At 35.0% G+C, this 16956-nt stretch overlaps 1 protein-coding gene across 1 annotated transcript; it reads right to left on the minus strand.

Moving 5' to 3' along the window:
- Positions 1-203: 203 nt before the first annotated feature.
- On the minus strand, positions 204-14725 carry LOC116030205 (trafficking protein particle complex subunit 8). The gene is made up of 28 exons (XM_031272381.1): positions 14422-14725; positions 14161-14255; positions 13455-13554; positions 13070-13174; positions 12757-12919; positions 11621-11741; positions 11435-11497; positions 11165-11245; positions 10964-11052; positions 10721-10871; positions 9882-9968; positions 8921-9040; positions 8723-8851; positions 8504-8601; positions 8082-8205; positions 7380-7487; positions 5916-6057; positions 5183-5293; positions 4943-5003; positions 4474-4549; positions 3486-3671; positions 3286-3396; positions 2806-2970; positions 2562-2720; positions 2025-2255; positions 1662-1832; positions 1300-1406; positions 204-1091 (listed from the first exon to the last, which is right to left on the minus strand). Exons 1-28 carry the CDS (start codon positions 14582-14584, stop codon positions 560-562), a joined length of 3849 nt encoding a protein of 1282 aa, XP_031128241.1. The 5' UTR covers positions 14585-14725; the 3' UTR covers positions 204-559.
- Between the last annotated feature and the right edge of the window lie 2231 nt (positions 14726-16956).

Here is a 16956-nt window from a genome sequence, read left to right on the forward strand (position 1 = left end):
ATACTAAAGTACCATACTACCAAAATATCTACAGTTAATACATTACATTATAAATTATCTGTAAACACATCTGAATGTCATTTTAGACAAAGGTCCACAATCTAAATGTCATTTTAGACAAAGGTCCACAATGTAATATGGAGCACTTTGGTCCATGATATAATTTGACAGATTAGATGGGCAAAAACATTATCCACAGGCAATTGTCCATAAATAAATTTCATTAACTTCAAACCTTTGACCGACAATAGTCTGTAGCAAGCCAGCAAAAATTCAAGGATGGATTAAGTACAGAGACCAGTAAAAGTCGAATGAAACCTCACACAAGCTAAACCAGTGGATGTGGATATTGTCATATAGATATATTGGCCCTCAATGGGCTCCAGGAAAGAAAGAGCATGTGTTCCCCTCTAAGGTCAAAAGAATGTTTTCTCCTAATATTTCGGTTTCTGTGTATGTACATTGAAACTTTCTGATGTACAAGCTGAAGGTACAAAATTACTCTGCAGACATCTTCTCCACTCTTATTGAAGGGGAAAAAGAATTGTTCCAAAAGTGTTCAATCTTGTGGTAGCACAGTTATGTAGTATGGATGCCCCTCGCAAGTCCCGGTTGGTCTCAATACATCTCCTTTGTCCGCTTGATCACCGGAAGATAAAAAACTCCAGTGTAGCAAGTAGTTTGACAGCTCATATGTCCCAGGAGAAAACACGGTAATTTGAAGAGGGATTTCTGTAGAAGATAATGGCTCGAGTTTAAAATGAGTCCAACTTGAACCTGACCAAATGAAAGGTGCAGTACTCTCGGACACGAGTGTCTTTGGGGCTCGAGGGATATCAGATGCAACTTTAATGTCATTCATTTGTGGCAAAGCATGCCAGCCCACTTCATTATCGGAAGCTGGGGATGCACTGCTCGCTGAACTGAGACTGGCTGAAGAATCCGCAGGACCAACAGAAACTGACACAGGGAAATCTGAGGAGTTATGGACACCCATAGTCAATTTTATTTCACAGAAAGCAGCAGCAAAGTTGTGTGTTATAGTCAGGGGTCCATTCAGCAGCCACCATATTGGGCTTGTGCTCATCACTCTACAAAATACAAGAGAACTAAATTACTTCTTTGGGTAATAAATTATCCTATCCTATCCTATCCTAAAGATGGCATGTCAACAATAATGACAAACATATTCGGTAAGTCACCACCACATACATGAGATTTAAACAGTAAAATTAGGAACTGTTGAAAAACCATGCTATAAATATCTGTTTAAGCATAAAAATAATTAATGGTACTTGCCTGCAATAGCATGCATGGTGAGTGAAAATATTCAGAGAGTTTTGCCCTGATTTGTCATCACTCTGCTGTCGGCACAGCAATATGAAATCAACCATATCTTGATGCTCCTAATTGAAAGTGAAAAACAATAAATAAGACAATATATTTATTCTCTCAATGCATCTTATGCAAAAAGAGTAAATGATTAATAGTTTATTACACTCGGAATATTGTAAGAGCAGAAAATAGAAAAACTTAGCAGGGTTAAAAGTTATTATCTATCACAGAAACTTTGTAGTGGGAAATTTGTCATATGTTGATACATCCAAAACAAATCTTTCATTTTTTTATTTAGCTAAAAGAAAACAAGTGAAAAAGAAAACCTGGCCTGGCATTCCTTGGTGAAGCCTTTCACAATTGTGAAATTCAACCAATGGAGATCTGTAGACATCAAGCAGTACTTCACTACTGGCATGGTTCAGTTTCACATCTGCTCTATCTGCAGGACCAAGAGAAGCAGCTCTCTCCTCTTCAGTTACAGGTTTTCTGCAATTCTGAAGTCAAAAGGGTAATGAATTTTAACAAAAAGCAAAAGCACGTAAGCAATAGAGTAATGACAAACAAATATAAAGCTACTATTAACTTAAAGTAAACTATTTACAATCAGACCCTAAACATAGATAAAACACAAATAGAGTATATCAGGCGCAATGTATAAAGCACTACAGACTGCAATACCAACCAACCTTGAGCTTTAAAAAGTAAGAGACAGCTTGACCAGCAATTAGAAAATCTGTTGAAATGGTATCAATTGGCTCGACCAATGACATCTCCCACTTGTTTCCAACAGATGACAACTGATGAACCTGGAAAGTCTCTGCACTAGTCCTATTGACGACATCCATCCGCACAAGTAACTCTTGTAATTTAGAAGGACGAGGACTGATTTGGAATGAGACATCTAATGATGGAAGAACCTGCAAAAGCCAATAAGACATCATACAAACATAGTGGTTTGAATTGCAAGAGTAAAATTCCAAATAAACAACTTGCAGTATAAAATTCCAAATTAACAGTTGCCATCAGAAATTTTTTTAAAATAATAATAATCAGAAATTTATGGTCACCGATCCAGATATTATTTAGAGGGAGAAGAGTGTGGAGCTGAAATTAATCTTTTATGACCTCATGCAAATGAGAACACCAGACTCTGCAGAAACATTTAATGAACTTGGAAAATAGATATAAATAATACAGCCATCGGCATTCAAGACAAGACAAACCTCCAAATTAAATTGCATGCGTAAGGTACGATATTTCATTACGCTTGTCGTATCTTCCATTTCATAGTATATTGTTACATATAATGAAACATTTCCAGGAGCAGCAGCTCTAAGCCAAAGCGGCCACGAGGAGGGTGTTCCCTCCATAATTACCATGTCCTGGAAAATGAAATTAAAAACACACAAGGATGAGGGATACACCCTGACTTAAATAGCTGATGCAAAACAATAGTTTAAGATTGACCTCAGGAAACAAAAAAACACTATCTGATGCTTTTTTGGTCTTTGATTGTATGTAATTTTCAGCGGATTCAGTCCCCTTCTCCAAGCAAACAGGAAATTCCATGTTCGTAGCTTCCTTATGACCAATTTGTAGAAACCTTGGAGGGCTGACCTTCATCTTTAAATTCTGTCATAGCATATGTAGAGTTTTTATCTATCTATAATCAAATAAAAGCAGATTCATACATTATACATCATGAGGATGCTCAAATGTTACATCAGAAGCTCAGCACATTCACATGGCAGTAAATGCAGAAACATTATACAAACAAGCACTAATAACTATATATACACAACAGATTTATTCAAAAAAAAAAAAAAAAAAAACTTCTTCTAAAGTAAAAACAAAAATAAGATCTTTGTATTCCAATATGAGCTCGTTAGTCTTGACTCCTAAAGCAAACCTATTCCTATCACAAATGTTGTAATAGGATGGCCATACCTTCACGGGAATTTCACATGGATTCCTTAACTCTAAAGTGATAGGCCGCAAGTCTCCCACATAAACTGTTTTAGGTAACTGATGAATGAATGCTTCAAGCTTAGGTAGACTCTGCATATTGAGCAGTAATTGCCAAAATGTAAATGTTAGTTTAATAGGCATGTACAGCATGAACTACGGGCATTAAAGAGAGGCAGAACCTTGATAACTAAGAACTGCAGATTATCAATCAAACTACGCTTAGATTTTGTTTTAGCTTTTGCAACTCTTTTCCTGGTTAAATCAGGACCAAATTCACGGAATCCAGCCACAGAACCTGACAATTTCCACCGCACACCAACTATCTTTAGAGTGCCTTCTGTTCTGGGAGTAACATTCAGTTCTACCTGAAGAATAAAATTCAATGGGATATTTAGTAGAGGATAATTATTATCATCCTTAAGTGCAATTAAGAAGAAATAGAATTTTCTGAAGAAACTTGTGGACCATCACTATACTGGAGGTGCTAGCCATTTAGGATATGATTTCAGTCAAGCAACTATACTAATATATACAATCACCTTCATATCATAGAGCGGGTCAGGGCTGAGGATGATAACATCAGTATGAGATGTATGTAATGTATGACAACTTAAAAATGGATGACAATGTATACATTGTACACTGTATGAGATTAAAAAAACAAGTTCTGAGGTCATGTATATAAATACATGCAGCATTAACGGACGCCACTTATAAGTAACTAACTCATGATAAGCTCATAAACAACCATGTTAAAGCCTTGATAGAAAATATTCTCCACCCACTCATCTTTTATACAATATCTGCATTTGTCATATGATTATTATTTGTGATCCATTGTAAAACACTTCCTTTCATGATATTTAAACATTTTATTCAATACAGAAAATAAAAATACATTAGAATTAGGAGTCAACCTGTATTGCATATTTGAGTTCTAGTAAGGTAGCACAAGAATTATTAACTAAGATACTTAGTTTTGGGCTTTAGCTAACATTCTATAGAAAGTAGGAAACCAAACAGCATATAATCAGTATTTCTTTTGAGAGTTGCGAAGTCACCCGTAAAATTTCACTGTCATAAGATCAAAATTTAGACTAAAAAACAATATACAATCTACCAGAATTATATGCTAGGAAATATTTTGTTTGTGAACGAACAACTAACCACAGTAGTTTCACCTCCTCCCAGCACAATGTCAACCTCAGACAACGTAAATGAAGATGTGACAGAGCTGAAGTCCCTGAAATCACCAATCAACATTTCCAATAAGCATAAGCATTATAAAAACACAACTCAACTAAGCCTTAATTCTTGTTAAAAATAAACGTCTTAAATATGTAAGACTTATAATTTCTAGGGGACTTTTCGCTTTCAGAGGCAAAGTCTTGAGTCTTCAGCTTATCTAATATCCTATATAGTCTTTCTAGTTGTATATTATCTTCCCTTCCTCTCATATCATAGCTTCCACATCTTTGACAGGGAGTGGCTACTAGCCACCCACCAGACCTTCAAATCCTAAATTGTTCAAACCTTTATTTTTCAATAATTCCAATGAGCAAAATAGAATACGAATTACAAAGAGCAAATTGCATGGAAATCCAAAGCATACATTATAAAAGATTCATATACATACCTGCTATTGACTGACTGGTTAGATTCCAGGTCATTCTGATGACTGTTTACATTTTTTACATCTGCACTACCCAATATAGTGTTAATGATGAATGGAGAAAATTAGTCCATTAAGAGAGAAAATGAGAAATAAAGGGAAAGTCGAATAGATATAATTTGACCATCGATAAAAATAAAATAAAATGACTAATGGGAGAGTGAAAAGAAAAAGGTAAAAATAACTTTCATCCTAGTGACTTACCAGAGGCAGGTGCATCACTTTTCACAGAATGTTCACAGATGAGAGAAACATTGGATATTGGTATAGCTATCTGAAGTGGGTTTTTGAATTCAACAGCTACTTTAATTGCCTCTGTAAAAACATGAAGTGAAATTGAGAAAAATAATAAGGCTATACTATTGGTACACATGGGAAAGGAGAAAAAATTAGAATTATATAATGCACATGTTAAGAGAAAGAATATAAAAAGTTGAACTTAAATTACACTTCATGGATACCTATTAAGAGAAATAATAAAACTTTTACACAAAATAATATATTTATTTATTTAAAATGAGTTGGTTTTATATGGTTATTTGTAACTTCTTTTAAAATTGCTAAATTGGCACTATAGTATGGGTACTGCAGACAATATACAAACACTAGCCTTTACCTACTTGTTATTTGTGTAAAAGTTTTATTATTTCTCTTAATAGGTATCCATGAAGGTGTAATTTAAGTTCAAGTCCTTTTATATTCCTTCTTATTAACATGTGTGTATGTGTGCGTGCGCCTGAGTAACCTACAATCACTGCCATTGTAAGGATAAAAAAAAAGTTGGCATCTTTCAGTCTCTGCCAACGCATCCAACACCATTAAACTAAAGTAGACACTTCAAAACTCACCAAAACATTTGTCAATAAAAACTGCACACCATAAAAAGGTCAATTGCACAAGAAAGATAACGATATCTAAAAGCATAAACTAGTTTTACCTCCAGCAACACAGATATTTGATTCTTTAAACTTTTTGGGCAAAATCTTGGATTGCAATTCCAGCCAGTTACTCTTACTCGTGGACAGTGATGGAATCATCTCCTCCTCCAATGACTGCCACAAACTTTCTTTGACATTGACCTATAAGTTTTGCAAAAAACAAATGGAAAAAAGAAAATAGCATTATACTTGAAGTGCTATGTGACAGAATATGCAAACACTTCAGTAATTAGAAACACTACCTGTCACCAATAAGGAAGGCAATGAAGAGATGAAAAGTCTAATAAAGAACAGACTACTTATAATTGAAGAAATCGATGGTAAGCTAATATAATCAGGCAAAATTGTAAGGCCAAAGGTTATGCATGTAACTAATAGAGCACTACAGAAAGAATATGTAGGAACTCCAGACCCCAAAGTTGGAGTGTTCTCTGGTGTCTCTGCAGGTTTTGAAATCACCTTGTTTCTAGTTAAAGGAAAGTTTACTTAGAAGAGTATGGGGCATATGAGTTGAAGACAAAAGACCCATAATTACATTTAACTTTTCAATACAATTAACATTAGATAATGCAATATCACAGAGAGGTCCTGTTACTTTTTCTTAAATAAGCAAGAATATTTATACAGGTGGCAATCTTTGGGCAATTTTAAAGCTATGGGCAATATTTGAATTTTGAAATTACTTTGTGATTGATCCAAGGAGCATACAACATAGAAATAAATCATCTTGGAAAATCCTTCTATTGTGTTGAGTAGGCAATGAGGAAAAGCAACCATAGGCACCAAATACAGGACTAGCTGTAACCAACATGGACATTGTGCCGAATGCTGTAAGTGCTCTAGAAATCCACAAAATATCAATATGATTCAAACCCAATTCAAAAAATACATACTGGATGGATATTGAAATGCAAGGGAAAGTGTTCTCTTTAAAATCATTAAATCATCAAATTAATGTGGCTTCATTATAGGCAATATCAGATAAGCAAATCTCAAGAATACAAGTAACAACGTACAACTCCATGAATAGTATAGAACTGTTATTCCTGATGATACTCAACTACATGAACATGTCAAATCTTAAGCAGTTTGCATATATTCTCTGACAAAAACTAGGCACACAACAATGAGAAAAGACAGCATGTCAACATTCAACAACTAAATGATAAGTAGAAGGCAAAGAAATGGAATTAATAAGAGGTAATGATAAAGGCAATGGAAAATAGAATTGCATAAACACATAAAAGCTGCATACATGAAAATACATAGTATTGCACTAACATTAGTATTCACTAAAATGGTATGTTTAACCAAACAACAAGCCAATTGATGCCATCCACCAAGTGCTAAATGTATAATCAACTATGACAAGATATAGACTAGAAAAATGAGAGTGGTAAAATGGATTATAAAGGTAAGAGTCTTTAAAATGAAGTGATAAAAGAAATGCCTTATTCGCTTACCGCTGTATGTGATGCATAAGTGCGATGATCGTCAAAAATAACTTTGATTGAAGGGATGTTGATCACAGGTAACGTAAGTGTTGGAACCTCAAACGTTTTACCTGTTTTCTGTGTAACTCAAATAAAAATAGTAAACAAAGAAACCTCTACTGTTTTGCTTCACAAATTCAATTCATTTAAAAAGTAAACATGAAAAGACATGTGATATGGCTAGGTCTAGTTGTCTAAATCAGATACATAGAGGCTAACACTAGACTACATTGCAAATAGAAAAGATTCTTCAAATATTTGAAACCAGAAGTGGTAAATGAAGTTGATCTGCTCAACCCCCACTATCTTCTGTTCTACTCTACAAGAGGTATGAATGCCTTCTAATCTCTAAGATGAAGGTAACCACACTCTCCTGCATTCCTTCTGCTTTCTTTTTAAATCATCATGGTATAATTTTTTGAAACCTGATTCCAGTAAATATGTTTATCAAGCCATTTCCCCTTTCTTCTAACTATGTTAACAAATATTAGAGTATAGTTCAATGCCTGAATAATTGGCAGTTCAATTTACAATATATAATGCAAATCTATTCTGGTCCATGGTGACTTAAATTGGATGTACAAGCAGACAATAGCTAGAAGCAGCCAGCCCTTTGAAGAGTCACAAACAGGAATAGCATTGAGAAAAACTGAGAAGATAAGCAGTACCAACCTGAACAATTTGAAAGAAGTCCCTCAGGAATAACTCTTGTGTTGTCTTGGATTGATGACCACAAGCTAGGACTTCTAGGATGTTTTTTATTGCCACATCATACACCCCAAGAACAGCAAACCACCTGATACCGTGAGGAGGATATTAACATCATGTAAATTGTACCATAGTTAACTAGTCATAATCCTTTTTCATAAAAAAAAAAAAAAATTAAGAAGCAGAATTCTTTGGAAGATCCAATAAAGCCATAGCATATCCAGTAAGAGAGCAAACCAAAGATACTACGGTGCTATAAAAATGAGGGAACCAGGCATATTAATCATCAACCTACCCTCATTTGCATTCTCAGTAGATGGGAAAATGTACTAGAATTAACTAAAAATTTACTAGTATTAGAGATATCTTAGTAAATAGTAACTTACTTTCCTATGTGGAAATGAACATGATCTCTAATGTGACTCCAAGCAGTTCCTTGAAAAACGGAAAGAGCAGCTCTGTATGTTCGAATTGCATGCTTTATCTGATAAAGGAGACAACACAAATATTTATGGTCTAGGTTCAAGCTCTTTACACGCTTCAACATCTACACATGGTTGCAAATGTGTGTTTATATATGTACATGATGAGATGAGAGAAGAAACCTGATCACATTTCTTGTACAAATCTCCAGAAAGAATAAGATGGAAGCCATATTTGCGTAGCATTGGTGGAGAGGAAAACAAGTAACAATAAGATGCTTGCTCAAGCATTACAGCTGAATGCAGAGGTTCCTGAAAGGTGAACCTTCAGAATAGGATACAGCATTTATCTCTATTATGTTAGCATAAACTGGGCATTACCTCACCAGAGATTCGAAAGTAAACGCTAGCAGCCTCTTTATACTCATCTCTTGCTTTCAGCATTTCCACCCACCATAGGCCACACCGTGTAGCATTTCTTTGACCTGATGGGCCAAGCTTCTGAATTTATTTAAAAATAAAAAATAAAATTAAAACCATCAACATTAGACATCCACATCCAAAAGGTAAAAACTAAGACATGGAGCAAACTCTTACTTTTGTGTTACTTAATATCTTATTGTCCCCAAATAGTATATGCTGGTTCACACATTTTTTAATAAGAACTATTCCCTTCCTCATAAATAAGGCATATTCATGCACTCATAGCTAAAATGGTTACAAAGAAGGTAGCATGGTAGCTGATTGCACATAGAGGAACTCTACATCTACATCTACAGGCCATCTACAACTTTACCCATTCTTCCTTATAGCAAAAAGATAAAACAAAACAGAGATCCTTCAAAAGACTGTCTGTTCTTGTCTTTTCTAAAAAGGAATAAAATGCAAAGAGGAGCATAGATGTTGCAGAAGCAAAAGTATTTAAACCAAGAGAAAAGAGACGCCAGCCAAGTTGGGCTACGTTCTTTTAGAAGATATCTCCACCCTTTATTTATAAGCAATATCTACGCATTGAAGTTCATATATTGTAGTCACAAGAGTAGTTTGATGTTCAATTGTTTTCAGATTGTTTAGCTTCATCAAGTGACTTATTTCTTACAGTACGGAAATAGAAAGAAACTGCCAACCTTCTGGGGCCAAAATCTGGTTCTGTTGTAAACCATATGTGTTTGTCCCATGATATAATATTACATTATTACCTCTTTCCTTCTTGTATTTCATTAGGCAGACAATGGAAAGTGAAATTTCGAGGACAAGGAGAGAGTGACTCATAGCATGATGTATTTTACACAATAATGTATTACTCCATAATATTCACACCAGAAAGGAAAAGGCTACGTACAAAATATGTAGTAAAAGCATTCTCCATGCAATATTCGGCATCCTTTCTCGACTGATCTAACATGAAGTAAGTCAATCCCATCATCTCCTAAAATATAATATAAAGAACACAGTCATGAAAGATGAAGATGCATAAACAAAAATACCTATCAAAGAAACAGATGTATACACAAATTTTAAGTTAATGCCAACATTTAAAATTAACATATTGTACTTAGAAATTTGTAATGTGTATGATTGACTATAGATAACAGCCCATCCAGACAATTATTCAAATTATGGTCCAACAAAACTTTTCTAACATGCAACTAACCAAGTTCCCAATCAAAGTGAAAAAGAGGAAAGACACACCAGAAATTAGATTAATTAACGAGTTTTGGGTATCTTTGCTAGTTTGCTCTCCAAAGTAGCTGAATAAAATGCATACTTTCTAGTGATAGCAAAGCATTAATAACAATTATCTGGTTCATAAAAGATTTAAGGTTTATTTTCCCTGGTTCATCCCATAAAAGAGAACAGAAAGAAGTAGAGAGGAAAAGGAACAAAATAAAGTGAGAAAAGGATAGTTAAATCCATTTCCCTAGTTTTTGGAAAATGAAATCCAAATGAATAAGTAATTTGCAAATAACTATATAAAAACTTAAAAAGAGTTATTATTTCCATATTCAAGTGCAATTTTCAATGCAGTGAATAGCAACTGGAGCAAATTGATAGTTAACCCACAGCTCAGACCACTATACACTACACTCTTGGATGAACTCATGAAAGATTTCCAGCAGACAATCAACAAATATATGATTATGCATAATCGCAATCCAAAAATGTAATATCAAGAATTACCTGAACTCCAGCATAGTGTTTCCATGCTTTGTCAAGCTTATAGTCTGTGGAGAGTAGTCGATAGTTTGACAATGCAAGTTCATAATCACGCAACATGAAAGCATAATCACCTAGCACCCTAATTTGTGATTCAATGGAGCTGAAAGTATACCTGTCCAAGCAATTATGCAAGTCAATCAGTCATTTATAAAGAAAAATAAAGGGCATACAATTATGCAGCAAAACAGAAAAGCATAAGCATACGCTGTCTGATTTTCAGCTGTATCGTCTTTCCCTTTTCTCCACCACAAGTTTTTAATTTGGTTTCTGAAACCTTTTCTTGTTGCAGAAACCTATATGTGGCATAAAACAAACAATCCACAGCAGAAGCAAGAATATTATGATATTCAATTAGATAGTCAGAACACTTTGCACTGTATGAAATCGGAAGTTAGGAAGAGGTACCTGTTGATTAAGATTACGAACTTTTTGTTCCATATGAGGGATTATATGTTTGGATGACAGATCATGCATAACATTTTTCAGCTGCATATTCAAAAAGAGTTACTCGCTTCATAATGACATCACTTACAAAAACAAAAACCCAAAAAAAAAATGGTTGATATCATAGTGAACATGTATATGTCTGTGTACAATGCCTTTTATCCTTGAGATATTATTGCAATTTGCAAACTGTAGGCTATAACAATTTGAAAGAGGAGGTGGGGAGGGTACCTCATCTATGTCAGCAAGGCTGAGAAAGCTACCTAGCTTTTGGCTACTTGAAACATCATTTTTCTGTCAGAGGATACAAGCAAAAAATTTCATCCCTACTTAGCATGTATATAAACAAACAAACCAAAAAGAAAGTGTATATAACTATATGAACGAATTGAGCTACATTAGTCTTGATTAGCTTACACTAGATGCCCATGGATTTTCACAATGATCTGCTGATCCATCAGCTGAAGAGTTAATACACAATAAATGGCAATCATTTGCCCCAAATGTGCTTCTCATGTCTGCCAGTATTTTGGTTGCTCTGCAAAGAAATATGAATACAATTAAGTGAATAACCATCACTGTGCAGCATGAGCGTGGGTTCAACGAGTAAAAAGACAGTTGCCACAAAAGAAACCAGTGCATCAGAAACAATGTTTTAACAACTTCTGAAATGCATAGCATTGACACAAGTTTCCTTATTCTTTTTGCTCTTTCAAAAAGTTCCATAATAATTAGCAGTCAACTTATAGATATTGGAAGCACATTCCTGAATGCTTCAAGTATAAGATTGCTACAAGCTCATATGTGCTTATCTTCCTAACACTAGTAGGAACTGCAGTTTTCTTTTATTATTATTATTATTTTCTCAGAATAAAATAATCTTATTGTTAGTTGCTTAGTTGGTTCAGGAAATGCTCTCTCAAAGACCTAAGAAACCCCAACTGAGAAAGCAAATTTTGATTCATATACAGAACTTCAGTAAAATTAAGTCTTCAATCTTTTATCATGTAAATCTTATATCTAGTTTTCTGTATAGTGATAAGTTTTTTTAGTATTGTCCACAGCACTAAAGCTTTGAATCGCAAATTTAAACCCAGAATAGGAAAATACACAGAAAAATCCCGCAGATAGTAAACTCAATTTTTCCATTAACACTGAGACAACAGTTTATTCAGGAATGCTCAATATCCGTGACAAATAGTACCATCAAATTTCATTTACTAATTTACTTTATTTTTCAGTACCTTACATTTTCATTTGGTGGGCAAACATTCTTATTTTGCTCAACGATAGTGTCAACTGTCAAGTAGCTAAACTCTAGCAGATCAAAAGCTAATAAAGGAGCAATCTCTCTCATAATAACAGGTGTTCTTTTTTTAACCTCACATGTATAGAGATCATGAACTTATCACAAAGGTGTGGGCTTATATCCATAAACACACAGCCACATACATATATACAATCAGATTGCGAAAGAGATGATCTCATTATTATGATTTATTAAGTTATATTAATTCCCAAGCAATTCCAAAGCAAAGGAATCAGCAATATACTTTTCTGATGTGCCATCTTGATTATCATGCACCAATACGAAATGCTTGAAAATCTTTGGGTCCATGGCACCATCATTTAGGAGTGAAGGCAACTGATTAGTGTTGAAAAGATCAACGAATTTATTGATAGGATCTTCATCCTTCGAAGAAACAGCCAAAAGACCTAGTTGATATTGACAAAAGTGCGGCATGTCAGAAAATCAAAAGCAAAAGCACAAAAAACTCTATATAATAGAAAAAGAGGAACAACTGTAAACATTGTTTCTAGAGTGGCAGCACATAGACAAGAACAGGTGGGTGGGGGTGGACTTACATGCCACTGGATGGTCAAAAGCTTCATGCTCTGAGAAGGATACTGTGCGCACTAGCTCTCTGTTTAAAAACTGAAACCATGATGGCAGGAACTCAAGTTGAGAGGCTTCAATTGAGCATCAACAGAGAATCAGTCCATAAGAATGCCACATATTTAGTCAGGAACACCAACTTATAAATCTGAACTTTCAATAGGAAACTAAGTTCATGGCACAAGAATCAAAAGAAAAGAAACAAGCAATCAACTGAAGACAACTTTAATTTGGAAAGCACAGAGTTTACACTTGTTTGTGTTTACTGTGCTTTTCAGAATCACTTCTTCAGTATAATGTACCAGAAGTTGTCAGAACGGAGGAAAAGGATGATTACAGGAAGACAAAACTTACAGTTTATGATGGTCTCAATTCTTGGTGGGTCTGAGCAGAATTCTGAAAGATCCCTGTCCCCAGCTTGAGTTATGACTTGTTTTAATCGCTCCTTTGCAACCTAGTTAAGCACAAATCAGTTATCCAAAAAAAAAACCGTAAATAAGACAAATCATTTCAGAAATCTATTCAATGCTCTAGGGCACAAATAGAATGAAAATGGAGATTTTAGCTTCTTGCGGTGTTTGGTGTTTCAACAACTTCCACGCAAGCACCAGGACAAGCAGAACAACAAGCTTGTTAGAATAAGCTTAAAAATTGTGTTTCAATGAGGTCACGGTTTTTTAACCCATATATAAGGTCTCGAAGTTTAATCCCCGTTCCACTCATATATACCAAAAACAACCAAGTGACAATTATGGTTTTTGAAAATCGTATTTGAGCTTATTTTCATAAACCATTCCAATGAGCTTATCATAATATCTTCAAAAGCCATTTGAAATGGAAAATTCATATAAGTTGTTTTGAGTTTATGGAAAAACACTCATATAGGCCAAAGGACCAAATAAAAAAATCTTGCTTAAGGCTGAGATAATGAGCTAGTAGTAAATTATGAGCTTGTATGCGACTTGAATCTCAACAAAGCAAGTAAAGTTTAGGGATGACAGTACATATTTGCATAGAACAGTTTAACTACTTTCTATGGAATTTAAGCAATTAAGTATACCTCTATATTAGGCTGCCGAATATCTGATGCATAAAACAATCGCAACTTAAATTTCTTCAACCTGTAGGGTTGATCACTTGCCGTCCTCACTGGCACTGTACCGGAACAATGATAAGAAATTTAATATTAACTAAACACATAATTCTCAAAGTGGAATTGATAAAAAGTGCTCAAGCTTCCAAGTAATGATATTAAAATGTACAATGAGAAATGAATTTGAATGTATGTATGTATGTATAGGTGAATGGAGAGAACGAAAACCATCAATATTGTTGAAATTGCAGAAAGGACTGAGCATTTCAATAAATGAGATTCCATTTTTGTCGCAGGATTCCTCGACGAGAGGGGTGCGAAGGACCATGACAGCGGGAGTGATCTCATCCAACAGCATTCGTCCGAGTGTGGAATTCGCCGGATCCGCCATCGCCGTTGACTAGTGAGTCGCCGACTCGAGGGCTCTCACCCGGGTGGACTTTGTTTACCGGCTGGAGGGCGTTTTCAGTTGGATTGTGAACTTGTAATGCACAGATCTCTGGTTCTGTGCTGTTCAGTAGAAAATGCCGGGAGGTGAAGAAACTAAGGAAAATCACAGCACTGTAGTTTGGAAATTGGAAGTAAGATGCTTGTGGACTAGAGGCCCAATCTAAGCACTTGATATATATGGGCCTGCACTGAACGCATTTTTATTTTGGTCTTGGCAAAAGAATTCGACGTGAGCCTATCAATCAAAAAATTCGACATATTACTTGCATTAATATGCCTCATGAAAATTTCTATTGAGACATCCATTTTTGGGGCTTTATATGCAATAATTCACATATTACTTGCAGATTGTAGAATAAGAAATGCATCAATACAAAGAAACCAAGTTCAGTTTTAGATACACAAAAGAAGATAATGCTTGTTAATAAAATAGATCATTAAGAAAAAAGAAATTACAAAGTACTCCTTTATGTTGTTTTGATTTATTTATGAAACAATTTAGTTGTTCATAATTTAGCTCAGAAGTCATCTATGTATTTGTACTAAAGTTAGATTGAGTCTGTATTTATACTTAGACTTAGTTCACAGGATGCTGATAGATATTGAACACTGAATATCAAAGTCTGAGCCAACTACCAATGCAAGTTCATAAGATAGTTCAATGCAATTAGTTTGTTGCAGATCAATCCGGGAGAATAATATAAAAAGCCTTAATTCTCTTCTGACTGGGTTGTTGATTCAATCATTACTCTGGGAAATTTTAGAAACTGGAGAAGGTAGTTTCAATGAGCTAAATTGAGCAACTTGATAAATTAACATTCTTATAAGTTGAATTCAGTCTTTGATGATTCCGGGTTGTTGCCACAATAACGCAACTCGGGAGAACTACAATTGAGGGGGGCTCAACTTGAAAGATCGGGAGATCTTTCACCAATTCTTCAATAAGCTTCTTCGTGTTTGAAGGCTATGATGTAGGCAATGAGATCGAAGTGCTTCACTCTAGTCACTATGTTTGGTAAAACGTTTATATTGAATTATTGATTATGAATGAAGAATTGGCCTAATATTTGTGTGGTGCCCCTAGATGTAGGAATGATTAGTTATTAACTAGGTTAACAAATTTCTCATGTTCTTGTGTGTTGTGTTTAATTACTTGATGCATGCTATATGTTTAATTCGTCTTTGAACTAATTTTAAGAATTGGCCAAGCACCTTGTGCTCAAATGGCATGTAGTGGCCTTTTCCATATGGGAGGTCATGCGTTCAAGCCTTAGTGGAAGAGATATCGAATTGACTCTTTGTGCTTCAATAGGTTGAAAAAGTATAGATGAACATATACTACAATATAATAGGGTCAAATCTTGAAGTTAGAGGTACTCTTGCTTAGATTCAACACCTTTGCAGATGGTTGTTGAAGCTCGATGCCACTACTTGCCTCATAGATGGCTTACGGTGGTCTCGCTGAATGTCGTTTCGTAGATGGTCATCGCTAGTGAGAAGGATGTCGTTGCTGCTCACGTTGGTTTTCATGGATAGTCACCGACGTTCACTTCTTTAGGTGCCAAAGTAGATATGTGGACTTAAGAGTGTAAATCGTAGAGCATAAATTGTGTTCTCCTAGCACATGGTCACCGAAGCTCGTTGCCGCTACTCGCCTCGCAGGTGGTCGTCATTGGTGAGGGTGATGTCATTGTTGCTCACGTCGGTGAGAAGTCGTCGCTGTTGCTCTTCGTTGAAGTTCACTTCTTTAGTTTCTAAAGTCAAATTGTGGAGTTGAGAGTGTAAAGCTTATAGCATAAATGGTGCTAAGAGTGTAAAACTTAGAGCATAGGTGGCGTAGGTGGAATAATAGGTGTATGTTATTTAAATAAAATACCCCTATTGTATTGGATTTTTTAAAAAGGATTTTCACGCCAATTCAGAATGCAAAAAGAGCAAAATTCTCAAACAATTAAAAGTTTGGTTACTCTTAGCACATGTTGTGATTAGAACAGACGCGCAAAATGCCCCTGTTTTTAAAATTGCACTATCCGCATCTGTTTAACTCATACATTATAATGTTAATTGTTATTTATATATTTACAAAATGCTATCGTGCATGTTTTACCATATTGTTTTTCAAATGACATATGCTAATATTTGTTGGGTGGGGGGGGGGGGGTTCAAATTTGTACTATTTTTTTTTTAAAGGAAAATTGCTAGAACAATAATTTCTTTTTGTTTTTGAAAGCCATTAAAAACGAAAAATATAGTCATAAAAACAGGGATGACCACGTAGGAACCGAATTGAACCCCAAAAGGTTCCAGCTCATG

Source organism: Ipomoea triloba, chromosome 9, assembly GCF_003576645.1.
Source record: "Ipomoea triloba cultivar NCNSP0323 chromosome 9, ASM357664v1".
Taxonomy (NCBI): Eukaryota; Viridiplantae; Streptophyta; class Magnoliopsida; order Solanales; family Convolvulaceae; genus Ipomoea; species Ipomoea triloba.

Coding starts and splice junctions, on each gene's coding strand:
- LOC116030205 (XM_031272381.1), bottom strand. CDS start 14,584: ATGGCGGATCCGGCGAATTCCACACTCGGACGAATGCTGTTGGATGAG. Junction 9,041..9,881: donor ATGCTTTTACTACATATTTT/GTACGTAGCCTT, acceptor AAATAAATTCAG/AAGCTTGGCCCATCAGGTCA. Junction 5,004..5,182: donor AAGTGATGCACCTGCCTCTG/GTAAGTCACTAG, acceptor TGGGTAGTGCAG/ATGTAAAAAATGTAAACAGT.